Source organism: Pseudophryne corroboree, chromosome 6, assembly GCF_028390025.1.
Source record: "Pseudophryne corroboree isolate aPseCor3 chromosome 6, aPseCor3.hap2, whole genome shotgun sequence".
Taxonomy (NCBI): domain Eukaryota; kingdom Metazoa; phylum Chordata; class Amphibia; order Anura; family Myobatrachidae; genus Pseudophryne; species Pseudophryne corroboree.
This window is the reverse complement of record NC_086449.1, coordinates 122,560,749-122,578,444: the sequence shown is the minus strand read 5'-3', so window position 1 is coordinate 122,578,444 and position 17,696 is coordinate 122,560,749. Positions and strand designations below refer to the sequence as shown.

Below are 17,696 nucleotides of genomic sequence, written 5' to 3'. Positions count from 1 at the left end.
TACTTCGCGACCAACCGGTTCTGATCCAATCAGACAACGTCACCGCAGTAGCTCATGTAAACCGCCAAGGCGGCACAAGGAGCAGAGTGGCGATGGCGGAAGCCACCAGAATTCTTCGCTGGGCGGAGAATCATGTAAGCGCACTGTCAGCAGTGTTCATTCCGGGAGTGGACAACTGGGAAGCAGACTTCCTCAGCAGACACGACCTACATCCTGGAGAGTGGGGACTTCATCAGGAAGTTTTCGCACAGATTGCAAGTCGGTGGGGATTGCCACAGATAGAGATGATGGCGTCCCGCCTCAACAAAAAGCTACAGAGGTATTGCGCCAGGTTAAGAGACCCTCAGGCAGTAGCGGTAGATGCCCTAGTGACACCGTGGCTGTTCCAGTCAGTATATGTATTTCCTCCTCTTCCTCTCATACCCAAGGTGTTGAGAATAATAAGGAAAAGAGGAGTGAGAACAATCCTCATTATTCCAGATTGGCCACGAAGGACCTGGTATCCGGATCTGCAGGAAATGCTTACAGAAGATCCGTGGACTCTTCCTCTAAGACAGGACCTGTTGCAACAGGGACCATGTCTGTTCCAAGACTTACCGCGGCTGCGTTTGCCGGCATGGCGATTGAACGCCGGATCCTAGCGGAAAAAGGCATTCCGGATGAGGTCATTCCTACGCTGATAAAGGTTAGGAAGGACGTGACAGCTAAACATTATCACCGTATATGGCGAAAATATGTTTCTTGGTGTGAGGCCAGGAGTGCTCCTACGGAAGAATTCCATCTGGGCCGTTTCCTTAAGTTCCTACAAACTGGAGTGAGTTTGGGCCTAAAATTAGGCTCCATTAAGGTTCAGATTTCGGCCCTATCCATTTTCTTTTAAAAAGAATTGGCTTCTCTCCCAGAAGTACAGACTTTTGTGAAGGGAGTGCTGCATTTTCAGCCTCCTTTTTGTACCTCCGGTGGAGCCTTGGGACCTTAACGTGGTGTTAAGTTTCCTTAAGTCACACTGGTTTGAACCACTTAAAACGGTAGAGTTAAAATATCTCACTTGGAAGGTGGTCATGTTATTAGCCTTGGCTTCGGCTAGGCGAGTGTCGGAATTGGCGGCTTTGTCACATAAAAGCCCATATCTGGTTTTCCATATGGATAGAGCAGAATTGCGGACCCGTCCTCAATTCCTGCCAAAAGTGGTTTCATCCTTTCATATGAACCAACCTATTGTGGTGCCTGTGGCTACGCGTGACTTGGAGGATTCCGAGTCCCTTGATGTGGTCAGGGCTTTGAAAATTTACGTGGCCAGAGCGGCTAGAGTCAGAGAAACAAAAGCAGTGTTTATCCTGTATGCGACGAACAAGATTGGTGCCCCTGCTTCAAAGCAGATTATTGCTCGCTGGATCTGTAACACGATTCAGCAAGCGCATTCTGCGGCTGGATTGCCGTTACCAAAATCGGTCAAGGCCCATTCCACTAGGAAAGTGTGCTCTTCTTGGGCGGCTGCCCGAGGGGTCTTGGCACTACAGCTGTGCCGAGCTGCTACTTGGTCGGGGTCAAATTCCTTTGCAAAGTTCTATAAGTTTGATACACTGGCTGAGGAGGACCTCCTATTTGCTCAGTCGGTGCTGCAGAGTCATCCGCACTCTCCTGCCCGTTTGGGAGCTTTGGTGTAATCCCCATGGTCCTTACGGAGTCCCCAGCATCCTCTAGGACGTAAGAGAAAATAAGATTTTAAACCTACCGGTAAATCTTTTTCTCGTAGTCCGTAGAGGATGCTGGGCGCCCGTCCCAAGTGCGGACTACTTCTGCAATACTTCTATATAGTTATTGCTTAAATAAGGGTTATGTTTTAGTTGCATCGGTTTTGAACTGATGCTACTGTATGTTGTTTCATACTGTTTACTGGGTAGTTTATCACAAGTTATACGGTGTGATTGGTGTGGCTGGTATGAATCTTGCCCGTGGACTAACAAAAATCCTTTCCTCGTACTGTCCGTCTCCTCTGGGCTCAGTTTCTCTAACTGAGGTCTGGAGGAGGGGCATAGAGGGAGGAGCCAGAGCACACCAGAATCTAAATTCTTTCTTAAAGTGCCCATGTCTCCTGCGGAGCCCGTCTATTCCCCATGGTCCTTACGGAGTCCCCAGCATCCTCTACGGACTACGAGAAAAAGATTTACCGGTAGGTTTAAAATCTTATTTTATCAGCTAAGGACCAAAAATTTGCATTTGTTTGTGATCAGTAAAAATAGAATTTTTTTCGCAGTAGAGCGAAGTTACAAAATACTTTGAGTTCTCCAGTGATGCAGCTGTACTTCTGACACTGGACCAACTATTTAAAACCAAAGCTGCTCTAGATACCACCTCTGTAACCCTCCTGCCATGCCTTTCTGGGTGCAATGGTTTACTGATTCCATCTTATATTTCTGCCTCCAGGATGTGACCCAACAGATCCATTTGAGCCCCAAGCAGCATTACATCTCCCTTGGAAAGCTGATTAAAAGAATTGAGAGCAGCGAGGATGCAGTAAGCGAGCTACAAAGATGGGGACTTCAGATAGACTCTAATATACATATGGTAAGAATATTGTGTTATTGTTTCATCATGTTTTGTATATACAGTATGTCACTATACCATAGCTTCTACCAACTGATAACTGTACTCACCTTCTGCAGTAAGCGGGCATAAATGATGCTTATCAGCTTCCATTTTGTCCATTTTTTGGTCCGATGGGTCCATCTTAAACCACTTGCATAGGAGGTGGATAATGGACGCACTGTCCTTTCTTTTACATTGACGGGTTTTGTTTTGTTTTTTTTGGGGGGGGGTTCATCTATAACCTTAACTGCCATTTGTTACATCAGCCTGAAGAATAGAAGGAATTGCTTTTCTCATACGTCCTAGAGGATGCTGGGGTCCACTTCAGTACCATGGGGTATAGACGGTTCTGAAGGAGCCATGGGCACTTTAAGACTTTTCAAGGGTGTGAACTGGCTCCTCCATCTATGCCCCTCCTCTAGACCTCAGTTTAGAAAATGTGCCCAGGCAGACTGGATGCACTCCAGGGGAGTTCTACTGAGTTTCTCTGAAAGACTTATGTTAGGTTTTTTATTTTCTCTGACGTCCTAAGTGGATGCTGGGACTCCGTAAGGACCATGGGGAATAGCGGCTCCGCAGGAGACTGGGCACAACTAAAGAAAGCTTTAGGACTACCTGGTGTGCACTGGCTCCTCCACTATGACCCTCCTCCAGACCTCAGTTAGAATCTTGTGCCCGGCTGAGCTGGATGCACACTAAGGGCTCTCCTGAGCTCCTAGAAAGAAAGTATATTTTAGGTTTTTTATTTTACAGTGAGATCTGCTGGCAACAGACTCACTGCAGCGAGGGACTAAGGGGAGAAGAAGCGAACCTACCTAACTGGTGGTAGCTTGGGCTTCTTAGGCTACTGGACACCATTAGCTCCAGAGGGATCGACCACAGGACCCGACCTCGATGTTCGGTCCCGGAGCCGCGCCGCCGGCCCCCTTACAGAGCCAGAAGCAAGAAGTGTTCCGGAAAATCGGCGGCAGAAGACTTCTGTCTTCAACAAGGTAGCGCACAGCACTGCAGCTGTGCGCCATTGCTCCTCATGCACACCTCACACTCCTGTCCCTGATGGGTGCAGGGCGCTGGGGGGGGGGGGGGGGGCGCCCTGAGGGCAATATAAACACCTTGGCTGGCAAATCATCACAATATATAGTCCCAGGGCTATATATGTGATAAATTACCCCTGCCAGAATCCATGAAAAAAGCGGGAGAAAAGTCAACCGTAAAAGGGGCGGGGCTATCTCCCTCAGCACACTGGCGCCATTTTTTCTTCACAGTGCAGCTGGAAGACAGCTCCCCAGGCTCTCCCCTGTAGTTTTCAGGCTCAAAGGGTTAAAAAGAGAGGGGGGGCACCAAATTTAGGCGCAATATGTGTATACAAGCAGCTATTGGGGGAAAATCACTCAGTTATAGTGTTAATCCCTGCATTATATAGCGCTCTGGTGTGTGCTGGCATACTCTCTCTCTGTCTCCCCAAAGGACTTTGTGGGGTCCTGTCCTCAGTCAGAGCATTCCCTGTGTGTGTGCGGTGTGTCGGTACGGCTGTGTCGACATGTTGGATGAGGAAGGTTACGTGGAGGCGGAGCAGAGGCCGATAAATGGGATGTCGCCCCCTGTGGGGCCGACACCAGAGTGGATGGATAGGTGGAAGGTATTAACCGACAATGTCAACTCCTTACATAAAAGGCTGGATGACGTAACAGCTGTGGGACAGCCGGCTTCTCAGCCCGCGCCTGCCCAGGCGTCTCAAAGGCCATCAGGGGCTCAAAAAATGCCCGTTACCTCAGATGGCAGACACAGATGTCGACACGGAGTCTGACTCCGGTGTCGACGAGGTTGAGACATATACACAATCCACTAGGAACATCCGTTGCATGATCTCGGCAATGAAAAATGTGTTACACATTTCTGACATGAACCCAAGTACCACATAAAAGGGGTTTTATGTTTGGGGAGAAAAAGCAGCCAGTGTTTTGTTCCCCCATCAGATGAGTGAATGAAGTGTGTAAAGAAGCGTGGGTTCCCCCGATAAGAAACTGGTAATTTCTAAAAAGTTACTGCTGGCGTACCCTTTCCCGCCAGAGGATAGGTCACGTTGGAAGATATCCCCTAGGGTGGATAAGGCGCTCACACGTTTGTCAAAAAAGGTGGCACTGCCGTCTTAGGATACGGCCACTTTGAAGGAGCCTGCTGATAAAAAGCAGGAGGCTATCCTGAAGTCTGTATATACACACTCAGGTACTATACTGAGACCTGTAATTGCCTCAGCATGAATAGTGCTGCTGCAGCGTGGTCTGATACCCTGTCAGATAAAATATCCTAGACAGGGATAATATTTTGCTAACATAGAGCATTTTAAAGACGTCGTCTTACATATGAGGGATGCACAGAGGGATATTTGCCATTAGAGACCCGGCAGTGGACAGGTGATGCTGACTTTAAAAGGCACATGGAGATTCTGCCTTATAAGGGTGAGGAATTGTTTGGGGATGGTCTCTGGGACCTCGTATCCACAGCAACAGCTGGGAAGAAAAAAATTTACCTCAGGTTTCCTCACAGCCTAAGAAAGCACCGTATTTTCAGGTACAGTCCTTTCGGCTTCAGAAAAGCCAGCGGGTCTAAGGCGCTTCCTTTCTGCACAGAGACAAGGGAAGAAGGAAAAAGCTGCACCAGACAGCCAGTACCCAGGATCAAAAATCTTCCCCCGCTTCCTCTGAGTCCACCGCATGATGCTGGGGCTCCACAGGGGGAGACAGGTGCGGTGGGGGCGCGTCTCGGGAACTTCAGGGACCAGTGTGCTTGCCCACAGGTGGATCCCTAGGTTCTGCAAGTAGTATCACAGGGATTCAAGCTGGAGTTCGAGGCGACTCCCCCTCGCCGTTACCTCACATCAGCCTTGCCTGCTGCCCTCGGAGAAAGGGAGGTAGTACTGGCGGCAATTCACAAGCTGTACTTCCAGCAGGTGAAATCAAGGTACCCCTCCTTCAACAAGGCCGGGGTTACTATTCCAAAATGTTTGTGGTACCGAAACCAGACGGTTCGGTGAGACCCATTCTAAAATTGAAATCCTTGAACACTTATATACGAAGGTTCAAGTTCAAAATGGAATCGCTCAGGGCGATTATTGCAAGCCTGGAGAATTTCATGGTATCACTGGACATCAAGGATGCTTACCTGCATGTCCCTATTTACCCTCCTCACCAGGATTGTCATTACCAATTCCAGACGTTGCCGTTGGTCTGTCCCCGGCACAGAGGGTATTTACCAATAATTATCCCGTACTTGGACGATCTCCTTATAAAGGCGAGGTCCAGGGAGCAGTTGTTCGTCGGAGTAGCACTATCTCGGGAAGTGCTACAACAGCACGGCTGGATTCTGAATATTCCAAAGTCGCAGCTGGTTCCTACGACGCGTCTACTGTTCCTGGGTATGGTTCTGGACACAGAACAAGAAAAAAGGGTTTCTCCCGGAGGAGAAGTCCAAGGAGTTGTCGTCTCTAGACAGAGACCTCCTAATACAAATACAGGTGTCGGTGCATCAATGCACGCGAGCCCTGGGAAAGATGGTAGCTTCTTACGAAGAAATTCCATTCGCCAGGTCCCATGCAAAGATCTTCCAGTGGGATCTGTTGGACAAGTGGTCCGGGTCGCATCTTCAGATGCATCGGCGGATAACCCTGTCTCCAAGGGCCAGGGTGTCGCTGTTGTGGTGGCTGCAGAGTGCTCATCTTCTAGAGCAGGCATTCCCAACCACGGTCCTCAAGGCACACCAACAGTGCAGGTTTTAGTGATATCCAGGCTGCAGCACAGATGGTTAAATCAAAATAACTGAGCTACTAATTAAGTCACCTGTGCTGAAGCCTGGATATCACAAAAACCTGTACTGTTAGTGTGCCTTGAGGACCGTGGTTGGGAATGCCTGTTCTAGAGGGCCGCAGATTCGGCATACAGGACTGGGTCCTGGTGACCACGGATGCCAGCCTTCGAGGCTGGGGGGCAGTCACACAGGGAAGAAACTTCCAAGGAATATGGACAAGTCAGGAGACTTCCCTACACAAAAATATTTTGGAACTAAGGGCCATTTACAATGCCCTAGGTCAGGCTAGCCCCTGCTTCAACACCGGTGGTGATCCAGTCAGACAACATCACGGCGGTCGCTCATGTAAACCGACAGGGCGGCACAAGAAGCAGGATGGCGATGGCAGAAGCCACAAGGATTCTCCGATGGGCGGAAAATCATGTGTTAGCACTGTCAGCAGTGTTCATCCCCGGAGTGGATAACTGGAAAGCAGACTTTCTCAGCAAACACGACCTCCACCCGGGAGAGTGGGGACTTCATCCAGAAGTCTTCCAAATGATTGTACACCGTTGGGAAAGGCCACAGGTGGACATGATGGCGTCCCGCCTCAACAAAAAGCTAAAAAGATATTGCGCCAGGTCAAGGGACCCTCAGGCGATAGCTGTGGACGCTCTGGTAACACCGTGGGGGTACCAGTCGGTGTATGTGTTCCCTTCTCTGCCTCTCATACCCAGGGTAATGAGAATAATAGAAGGAGAGGAGTAAGAACTATACTCATTGTTCCGGATTGGCCAAGAAGAGCTTGGTACCCAGAACTCCAAGAAATGATCTCAGAGGACCCATGGCCTCTGCCGCTCAGACAGGACCTGCTGCAGCAGGGGGCCTGTCTGTTCCAAGACGTACCGCGGCTGCGTTTGACGGCATGGCGGTTAACCGCCGGATCCTGAAGGAAAAGGGCATTCCGGAGGAAGTTATTCCTACGCTAATTAAGGCTAGGAAAGAAGTGAACGCAAACCATTATCACCGCATATGGCGGAAATATGTTGCGTGCTGTGAGGCCAGGAAGGCCCCAACGGAGGAATTTCAGCTAGGTCGATTTCTGCACTTCCTACAGTCAGGGGTGACTATGGGCCTAAAATTGGGTTCCATTAAGGTCCAGATTTTGGCTCTATCGATTTTCTTCAAAAATAGAACTGACTTCACTGCCTGAAGTTCAAACTTTTGTTAAGGGACTGCTGCATAGTCAGCCCCCGTTTGTGCCTCCAGTGGCACCGTGGGATCTCTACGTGGTGTTGGATTTCCTGAAGTCTCATTGGGTTGAGCCACTTAAATCCGTGGAGCTAAAATACCTCACGTGGAAAGTGGTCATGCTGTTGGCCTTGGCGTCGGCCAGGCGTGTTTCAGAATTAGCGGCTTTATCATGCAAAAGCCCTTATCTAATTTTTTTATATGGATAGGGCGGAATTGAGGACTCGTTCCCAATTCCTTCTTAAGGTGGTATCAGTTTTTCATGTGAACCAACCTATTGTGGTGCCTGCAGCTACTTGGGACTTGGAGGATTCCAAGTTACTGGACGTGGTCAGGGCCCTGAAAAATATATGTTTCCAGGACGGCTGGAGTCAGGAAAACTGACTCGCTATTTATCCTGTATGCACCCAAACAAGCTGGGTGCTCCTGCTTCTAAGCAGACTATTGCTCGCTGGATCTGTAGCACGATTCAACTTGCACATTCTGCGGCTGGACTGCCGCTCCCTAAATCTGTAAAAGCCCATTCCACGAGGAAAGTGGGCCGAGCTGTTACTTGGTCGGGTTCAAAGACTTTTACAAGAGTCTACAAGTTTGATACCCTGGCTGAGGAGGACCTAGAGTTTGCTCATTCGGTGCTGCAGAGTCATCCGCACTCTCCCGCCCGTTTGGGAGCTTTGGTATAATCCCCATGGTCCTTACGGAGTCCCAGCATCCACTTAGGACGTCAGAGAAAATAAGATTTTACTCACCGGTAAATCTATTTCTCGTAGTCCGTAGTGGATGCTGGGCGCCCATCCCAAGTGCGGATTGTCTGCAATACTTGTATATAGTTATTGCCTAACTAAAGGGTTATTGTTGAGCCATCTGTTGAGAGGCTCAGTTATATTTCATACTGTTAACTGGATATAGTATCACGAGTTATACGGTGTGATTGGTGTGGCTGGTATGAGTCTTACCCGGGATTCAAAATCCTTCCTAATTGTGTCAGCTCTTCCGGGCACAGTATCCTAACTGAGGTCTGGAGGAGAGTCATAGTGGGAGGAGCCAGTGCACACCAGGTAGTCCTAAAGCTTTCTTTAGTTGTGCCCAGTCTCCTGCGGAGCCGCTATTCCCCATGGTCCTTACGGAGTCCCAGCATCCACTACGGACTACGAGAAATAGATTTACCGGTGAGTAAAATCTTATTTTCTCTAACGTCCTAGAGGATGCTGGGGACTCCGTAAGGACCATGGGGATAGACGGGCTCCGCAGGAGACATGGGCACTTTAAGAAAAACTTTAGTTCTGGGTGTGCACTGGCTCCTACCTCTATGCCCCTCCTCCAAACCTCAGTTTGAAACTGTGCCCAGTGGAGACTGGGTGCCTTTCAGGAGCTCTCCTGAGCTTTCTGACAGAAAGTATTTTGTTAGGTTTTTTATTTTCAGGGAGCACTGCTGGCTACAGACTCCCTGCATCGAGGGACTGAGGGGAGAGAAGCAGCCCTACTCTCTGAGTTGCAAGGTCCTGCTTCTTAGGCTACTGGACACCATTAGCTCCAGAGGGATTGGTACGCAGGATCTCACCCTCGCCGTCCGTCCCAGAGCCGCGCCGCCGTCCCCCTCGCAGAGCCGGAAGATAGAAGCCAGGTAAGTATGAGAAGAAAAGAAGACTTCAGAGGCGGCAGAAGACTTCATGATCTTCACTGAGGTAACGCACAGCACTGCAGCTGTGCGCCATTGCTCCCATACACCTCACATACTCCGGTCACTGTAAGGGTGCAGGGCGCAGGTGGGGGGCGCCCTGGGCAGCAATGTAAACCTCTTTTTGGCAAAAATATAACATATATATAGCTGGGCACTGTATATATGTATGAGCCCTCGCCAATTTTACAGTTTAAGCGGGACAGAAGCCTGCCGCCGAGGGGGCGGGGCTTCTCCCTCAGCACTCACCAGCGCCATTTTTTCTCCACAGCACCGCTGAGAGGAAGCTCCCTGGACTCTCCCCTGCTTATACCACAGTAGACAAGAGGGTTGAAAAGAGAGGGGGAGCACATAATTCGGCGCAAATTACATACAGCAGCGCTACTGGGTAAACATTAAATTACTGTGTTATTCCTTGGTTATATAGCGCTGGGGTGTGTGCTGGCATACTCTCTCTCCGTCTCTCCAAAGGGCCTTGTGGGGGAACTGTCTTCAGAAAGAGCATTCCCTGTGTGTGTGGTGTGTCGGTACGCGTGTGTCGACATGTCTGAGGAAGAAGGCTATGTTAGAGAGGAGTGGGAGCAAATGAATGTGGTGTCTCCGCCGACACCTGACTTGATGGATATGTGGAATATTTTAAATGCTAGTGTAAACTCATTGCACAAAAGATTAGATAAGGCTGAAGCTTTGGGACAGTCAGGGTCTCAACCCATGCCTGATCCTATGTCGCAGGGACCGTCAGGGTCTCATAAGCGCCCACTATCCCAGATTGTTGACACAGATACCGACACGGATTCTGATTCCAGTGTCGATTACGATGATGCAAAGTTACAGCCAAAATTGGCAAAATCCATTCGATATATGATTATGGCAATAAAAGATGTTTTGCACATCACAGAGGAACCCCCTGTCCCTGACAAGAGGGTACATATGTACAAGGGAAAGAAGCCTGAGGTAACCTTTCCCCCCTCACACGAGCTGAACGAGTTATGTGAAAAAGCTTGGGAATCTCCAGATAAAAGACTGCAGATTTCCAAAAGGATTCTTATGGCGTATCCTTTCCCGTCAACGGATAGGTTACGATGGGAATCCTCCCCTAGGGTGGACAAAGCATTAACACGCTTATCCAAGAAGGTAGCCCTCCCGTCCCAGGATACGGCTACCCTCAAAGATTCTGCTGACCGCAAATAGGAGATTACCCTGAAGTCCTTTTATACACATTCAGGTACCTTACTCAGACCGGCAATTGCGTCGGCCTGGGTGTGTAGTGCTGTAGCGGCATGGACGGATACCTTATCTGAGGGGATGGATACCCTAGATAAGGATACTATTTTATTGACCCTAGGGCATATAAGAGATGCTGTCCTATATATGAGAGATGCTCAAAGAGACATTAGTCTACTGGGTTCTAGAATAAACGCTATGTCGATTTCTGCCAGAAGAGTCCTATGGACACGGCAATGGACAGGTGATGCCGACTCAAAAAGACATATGGAGGTTTTACCTTACAGTGGTGAGGAATTGTTTGGGGAAGGTCTCTCGGACCTAGTCTCCATAGCTACAGCTGGAAAATCAAATTTTTTACCTTATGTTCCCTCACAGCATAAGAAAGCTCCGCATTATCAAATGCAGTCCTTTCGGTCGCAAAGAAACAAGAAAGTGCGAGGTGCGTCCTTTCTTGCCAGAGGTAGTGGCAGAGGAAAAAAGCTGCACAACACAGCTAGTTCCCAGGAACAGAAGTCCTCCCCGGCCTCTACAAAATCTACCGCATGACGCTGAGGCTCCACTGGCGGAGTCCGGCCCAGTGGGGGCACGTGTTCGGAGTTTCAGCCACATCTGGGTTCACTCCCAGGTGGATCCCTGGGCAATAGAAATAGTTTCTCAGGGTTACAAGCTGGAATTCGAAGAAGTGCCTCCTCGCCGATTTTTCAAATCGGCCCTACCAACTTCTACCCAGGAAAGGGAGATAGTGTTATATGCAATACAAAAATTGTATCTTCAACAGGTGGTGGTCAAGGTTCCCCTCCTCCAACAAGGAAAGGGATATTACTCGACCATGTTTGTAGTTCCAAAACCGGACGGTTCGGTCAGACCCATATTAAATTTGAAATCCCTGAACCTATACTTGAAAAGGTTCAAGTTCAAGATGGAATCGCTAAGAGCGGTCATCTCAAGCCTGGAAGGGGGGGATTTTATGGTGTCCCCAGACATAAAGGATGCATACCTTCATGTCCCCATTTATCCACCTCATCAGGCGTACCTCAGATTTGCGGTACAGGACTGTCATTACCAATTTCAGACGTTGCCGTTTGGTCTCTCCACAGCCCAGAGAATTTTCACCAAGGTAATGGCGGAAATGATGGTGCTCCTGCGCAAGCAATGTGTCACAATTATCCCATACTTTGACGATCTCCTCATAAAAGCGAGATCAAGAGAGCAGTTGCTGAACAGCGTATCACTTTCACTGAAAGTGTTACAGCAACACGGCTGGATTCTCAATATCCCGAAGTCGCAGTTGGTTCCTACGACTCGTCTGTCTTTCTTGGGCATGATTCTGGACACGGACCAGAAGAGGGTTTATCTCCTGATAGAAAAGGCCCAGGAACTCATGACTCTTGTCAGGAACCTATTGAAACCAAAACAGGTGTCAGTGCATCACTGCACTCGAGTCCTGGGAAAGATGGTGGCATCATACGAGGCCATTCCCTTCGGCAGGTTCAATGCGAGGACTTTCCAATGGAAACTACTGGACATGTGGTCCGGGTCACATTTACAGATGCATCGGTTGATCACCCTGTCCCACAGGGCCAGGGTATCACTCCTGTGGTGGCTGCAGAGTGCTCACCTTCTAGAGGGCCACAGATTCGGCATTCAGGGCTGGATCCTGGTGACCACAGACACAAGCCTCCGAGGTTGGGGAGCAGTCACACAGGGAAGAAATTTCCAAGGTCTTTGGTCAAGTCAAGAGACTTGTCTTCACATCAACATCCTGGAACTAAGGGCCATATACAACGCCCTACGTCAAGCGGAGACCTTACTTCGCGATCGACCAGTTCTGATCCAGTCAGACAACGTCACCGCAGTGGCTCATGTAAACCGCTAAGACGGCACAAGCAGCAGAGTGGCGATGGCAGAAGCCACCAGAATTCTTCGCTGGGCGGAGAATCACGTAAGCGCACTGTCAGCAGTGTTCATTCTGGGAGTGGACAACTGGGAAGCAGACTTCCTCAGCAGACACGACCTACATCCGGGAGAGTGGGGACTTCATCAGGAAGTCTTCGCACAGATTACAAGTCGGTGGGAACTGCCACAGATAGACATGATGGCGTCCCGCCTCAACAAAAAGCTACAGAGGTATTGCGCAAGGTCAAGAGACCCTCAGGCAGTAGCTGTAGACGCCCTAGTGACACCGTGGGTATTCCGGTCAGTCTATGTATTTCCTCCTCTTCCTCTCATACCCAAGATGTTGAGGATAATAAGACAAAGAGAAGTGAGAACAATCCTCATTATTCCAGATTGGCCACGGAGGACCTGGTATCCGAATCTGCAGGAAATGCTTACAGAAGATCCGTGGCCTCTTCCTCTAAGACAGGACCTGTTGCAGCAGGGGCCCTGTCTGTTCCAAGACTTACTGCGGCTGCGTTTGACGGCATGGCGATTGAACGCCGGATCCTAGCAGAGAAAGGCATTCCGGTTGAGGTCATCCCTACGCTGATAAAGGCTAGGAAGGATGTAACGTCAAAACATTATCACCGTATATAGCGAAAATATGTTTCTTGGTGTGAGGCCAGGAATGCTCCTACGGAAGAATTCCATCTGGGCCGTTTCCTTAAGTTCCTACAAACTGGAGTGAATTTGGGCCTAAAATTAGGCTCTATTAAGGTTCAGATTTCGGCCTTATCCATTTTCTTTCAAAAAGAATTGGCTTCTCTTCCAGAAGTTCAGACTTTTGTAAAAGGAGTGCTGCATATTCAGCCTCCTTTTGTGCCTCCGGTAGCACCTTGGGACCTTAACGTGGTGCTAAGTTTTCTAAAATCACACTGGTTTGAACCACTTAAAACGGTGCAGTTGAAATATCTCACGTGAAAGGTGGTCTTGTTGTTAGCCTTGGCTTCGGCTAGGTGAGTTTCGGAATTTGCGGCTTTATCACATAAAAGCCCATATCTGGTTTTCCATATGGATAGAGCGGAATTGCGGACCCGTCCTCAATTCCTACCTAAGGTGGTCTCATCCTTTTCATATGAACCAACTTATTGTGGTGCCTGTGGCTACGCGTGACTTGGAGGATTCCGAGTTACTTGATGTGGTCAGGGCTTTGAAAATTTACGTGGCCAGGACGGCTAGAGTCAGGAAATCTGAAGCGCTGTTTGTCCTGTATGCAACCAACAAGATTGGTGCCCCTGCTTCAAAGCAGACTATTGCTCGCTGGATTTGTAACACGATTCAGCAAGCGCATTCTACGGCTGGATTGCCGTTACCGAAATCGGTCAAGGCCCATTCCACGAGGAAAGTGGGCTTTTCTTGGGCGGATGCCCGAGGGGTCTCGGCACTACAGCTGTGTCGAGCTGCTACTTGGTCGGGTTCAAACACCTTTGCAAAATACTATAAGTTTGATACCCTGGCTGAGGAGGACCTCATGTTTGCTCAATCGGTGCTGCAGAGTCATCCGCACTTTCCCGCCCGTTTGGGAGCTTTGGTATAATCCCCATGGTCCTTACTGAGTCCCCAGCATCCTCTAGGACGTTAGAGAAAATAAGATTTTAAACCTACCAGTAAATCTTTTTCTCGTAGTCCGTAGAGGATGCTGGGCGCCCGTCCCAAGTGCGGACTACTTCTGCAATACTTGTATATAGTTATTGCTTCAATAAGGGTTATGTTATAGTTGCATCGGTCCTGCACTGATGCTATGTTGTTTTTTCATACTGTTAACTGGGTAGTTTATCACAAGTTATACGATGTGATTGGTGTGGCTGGTATGAATCTTGCCCTGGATTAACAAAATCCTTTCCTCATACTGTCAGTCTCCTCTGGGCACAGTTTCTCTAACTGAGGTCTGGAGGAGGGGCATAGAGGGAGGAGCCAGTGCACACCCATACCTAAAGTCTTTCTTAAAGTGCCCATGTCTCCTGCGGAGCCCGTCTATCCCCATGATCCTTACGGAGTCCCCAGCATCCTCTACGGACTACGAGAAAAAGATTTACCGGTAGGTTTAAAATCTTATTTTGAGGGGGGACTGCTGGCAACAGTCTCCCTGCTTCATGGGGCACAGGGGGCAGAAGTAGGAAACAACTTCCTGAATAGTTTCATGGCTCTACTTCTGGCTGACAGGACACCATTAGCTCCTGAAGGGTACTGAACGCTAGCTGCGGCTATGTGCTCACTCCCACAGCCCGCCGTCACCCCCCTTACAGAGCCAGAAGTCAGAAGACAAGTGAGTGTAAGAAGAAAAGGATCTTCAGTCAGCGTGACGGCTAAGAGGTACCGCGCGGCTGGCGGGAACGCTGCGCGCCATGCTATTCGTCACACACAGGCAGTGCAGGCCGCGCGGGGTGGGTGGGGGATGCCCTGGGCAGCATGACACCTAGTAAAACTGGCAGATAAGGGGCATAAGATGCTGAGGCCTACCCCCGCCAGTATAAAAGTAGCAAAAAGTCTGAGGGGAAACGCGCAATTACGGGAGCGGGACTTCCTCCTCAGGCAGCCAGCACACTGCTCAGCGCCATTTTCTCTCCTTCCAGGCCGCAGAGAAGAACGCTGGTCCTCCTCCACTGCTGAACCAAGTATCAGGGTGCAAAACCGGGGGGGGGGGCACAGTGAAATTTGTTGCTATACATTGTGTAATTATTATAAAAGCGCTGCAGGTCTGTGGGCATTTTGTGTTTCACAGACATTTTATTACTGGCTGGGTTGTGAACTGGCAAATCCTATCTGTGTCCTTCTGACAGACTTTATTGTGGGTCTGTCCCCTATAAGTCCCGGAGTGTCTGTGGTGTGGTTGTGCATGCGTGTGACATGTCTGAAGCAGGGAGCTCTTCCCCTGAGGGAGCCATTTTAGGGACACAGAGTTGTAATGTGGTGGCACTGCCGGAACACCATGAGCCTGAATGGGTGAAAGAATTACGTGATAGTGTGAATCATATCAGTAAGAGATTAGATAAGTCTGAGTCTCATGCAGAAAGCTGGAGAAAATCAGTGGAAGATGTGATTTTTAGTGGTTCTGCTTTTTCATCCACAGGCGTGTCGCCTCTGGGTCACATAAAAGACCATTTGCAGAAATAGTACAAACTCATACCGACACGGACTCTGACTCCTGTGTCGACACTAGTGATTCCAGGGGAATAGATCCTATATTGGCAAAAAGCATTCAATACATGATTGTTGCTATAAGGGAGATTTTGGAAGTTACGGAAGCCCTTCCTGTACCTCAGGAGAAGGCTTATTTTTATAAAGAAAATAAGAATTTACTTACCGATAATTCTATTTCTCGTAGTCCGTAGTGGATGCTGGGAACTCCGTAAGGACCATGGGGAATAGCGGCTCCGCAGGAGACAGGGCACATCTAAAGAAAGCTTTAGGATCACCTGGTGTGCACTGGCTCCTCCCCCTATGACCCTCCTCCAAGCCTCAGTTAGGATACTGTGCCCGGACGAGCGTACACAATAAGGAAGGATTTTGAATCCCGGGTAAGACTCATACCAGCCACACCAATCACACTGTACAACTTGTGATCTGAACCCAGTTAACAGCATGATAATAGAGAAGCCTCTCGAAAAGATGGCTCACTACAACAATAACCCAAATTTTTTTGGTAACAATAATTATGTACCAGTATTGCAGACAATCCGCACTTGGGATGGGCGCCCAGCATCCACTACGGACTACGAGAAATAGAATTATCGGTAAGTAAATTCTTATTTTCTCTGACGTCCTAGTGGATGCTGGGAACTCCGTAAGGACCATGGGGATTATACCAAAGCTCCCAAACGGGCGGGAGAGTGCGGATGACTCTGCAGCCCCCAATGAGAGAACTCCCGGTCCTCCTCAGCCAGGGTATCAAATTTGTAGAATTTTACAAACGTATTTGCTCCTGACCAAGTAACTGCTCGGCAAAGTTGTAAAGCCGAGACCCCTCGGGCAGCTGCCCAAGATGAGCCCACCTTCCTTGTGGAGTGGGCATTTACAGATTTTTGGCTGTGGCAGGCCTGCCACAGAATGTGCAAGTTGAATTGTACTACAAATCCAACGAGCAATAGTCTGCTTAGAAGCAGGAGCACCCAGCTAGTTGGGTGCATAGAGGATAAACAGCGAGTCAGATTTCCTGACTCCAGCCGTCCTGGAAACATATATTTTCCGGGTCCTGACAACGTCTAGCAACTTGGAGTCCTCCAAGTCCCTAGTAGCCGCAGGCACCACCATAGGTTTGGTTCAGGTGAACGCTGAAACCACCTTAGGGAGAAACTGAGGACGAGTCCTCAATTCCGCCCTGTCCGAATGGAAAATCAGATAAGGGCTTTTACAGGATAAAGCCACCAATTCTGACACGCGCCTGGCCCAGGCCAGAGCCAACAGCATGACCACTTTTTCTGTGAGATATTTTAACTCCACAGATTTAAGTGTGTCAAACCAATGTGACTTTTGGAACCCAAAAAACCACCTGGAGATCCCAAAAGTGCCACTAAAGGCACAAAAGGAGGCTGTATATGCAGTACCCCTTTAACAAATGTCTGAACTTCAGGGACTGAAGCTAGTTCTTTTTTGGAAGAAAATTGACAGAGCCGAAATTTGAACCTTAATGGACCCCAATTTCAGGCCCATAGATACTCCTGTTTGCAGGAAATGTAGGAATCGACCCAGTTGAATTTCCTCCGTCGAGCCTTACTGGCCTCGCACCACGCAACATATTTTCGCCAAATGCGGTGATAATGTTTTGCGGTTACATCCTTCCTGGCTTTGATCAGGATAGGGATGACTTCATCCGGAATGCCTTTTTCCTTCAGGATCCGGCGTTCAACCGCCATGCCGTCAACGCAGCCGCGGTAAGTCTTGGAACAGACAAGGTCCTTGCTGGAGCAGGTCCCTTCTTAGAGGTAGAGGCTACGGATCCTCCGTGAGCATCTCTTGAAGTTCCGGTTACCAATTCCTTCTTGGCCAATCCGGAGCCACTAATATAGTGCTTACTCCTCTCCATCTTATCAATCTCAGTACCTTGGGTATGAGAGGCAGAGGAGGGAACCCATACACTGATTGGTACACCCACGGTGTTACCAGAGCATCTACAGCTATTGCCTGAGGGTCCCTTGACGTGGCGCAATACCTGTCGAGTTTTTCCCAACGGTTTATAATCATGTGGAAGACTTCTGGGTGAAGTCCTTACTCTCCCGGGTGGAGGTCGTGC

The 17,696-nt window shown here is 49.1% G+C and overlaps 1 protein-coding gene across 6 annotated transcripts in view; it reads left to right on the top strand.

The window, feature by feature from the left end:
• Positions 1 to 17,696, top strand: part of PIWIL2 (piwi like RNA-mediated gene silencing 2) — a 1,076,777-nt gene that overhangs the window by 768,839 nt on the left and 290,242 nt on the right. For all 6 annotated transcript variants that reach the window (XM_063931805.1, XM_063931803.1, XM_063931806.1 and 3 more), the window contains one exon: positions 2,428 to 2,568. In XM_063931805.1, the coding sequence (XP_063787875.1) occupies positions 2,428 to 2,568 (141 nt within the window). The remainder of the gene's footprint in view (positions 1 to 2,427; positions 2,569 to 17,696) is intronic.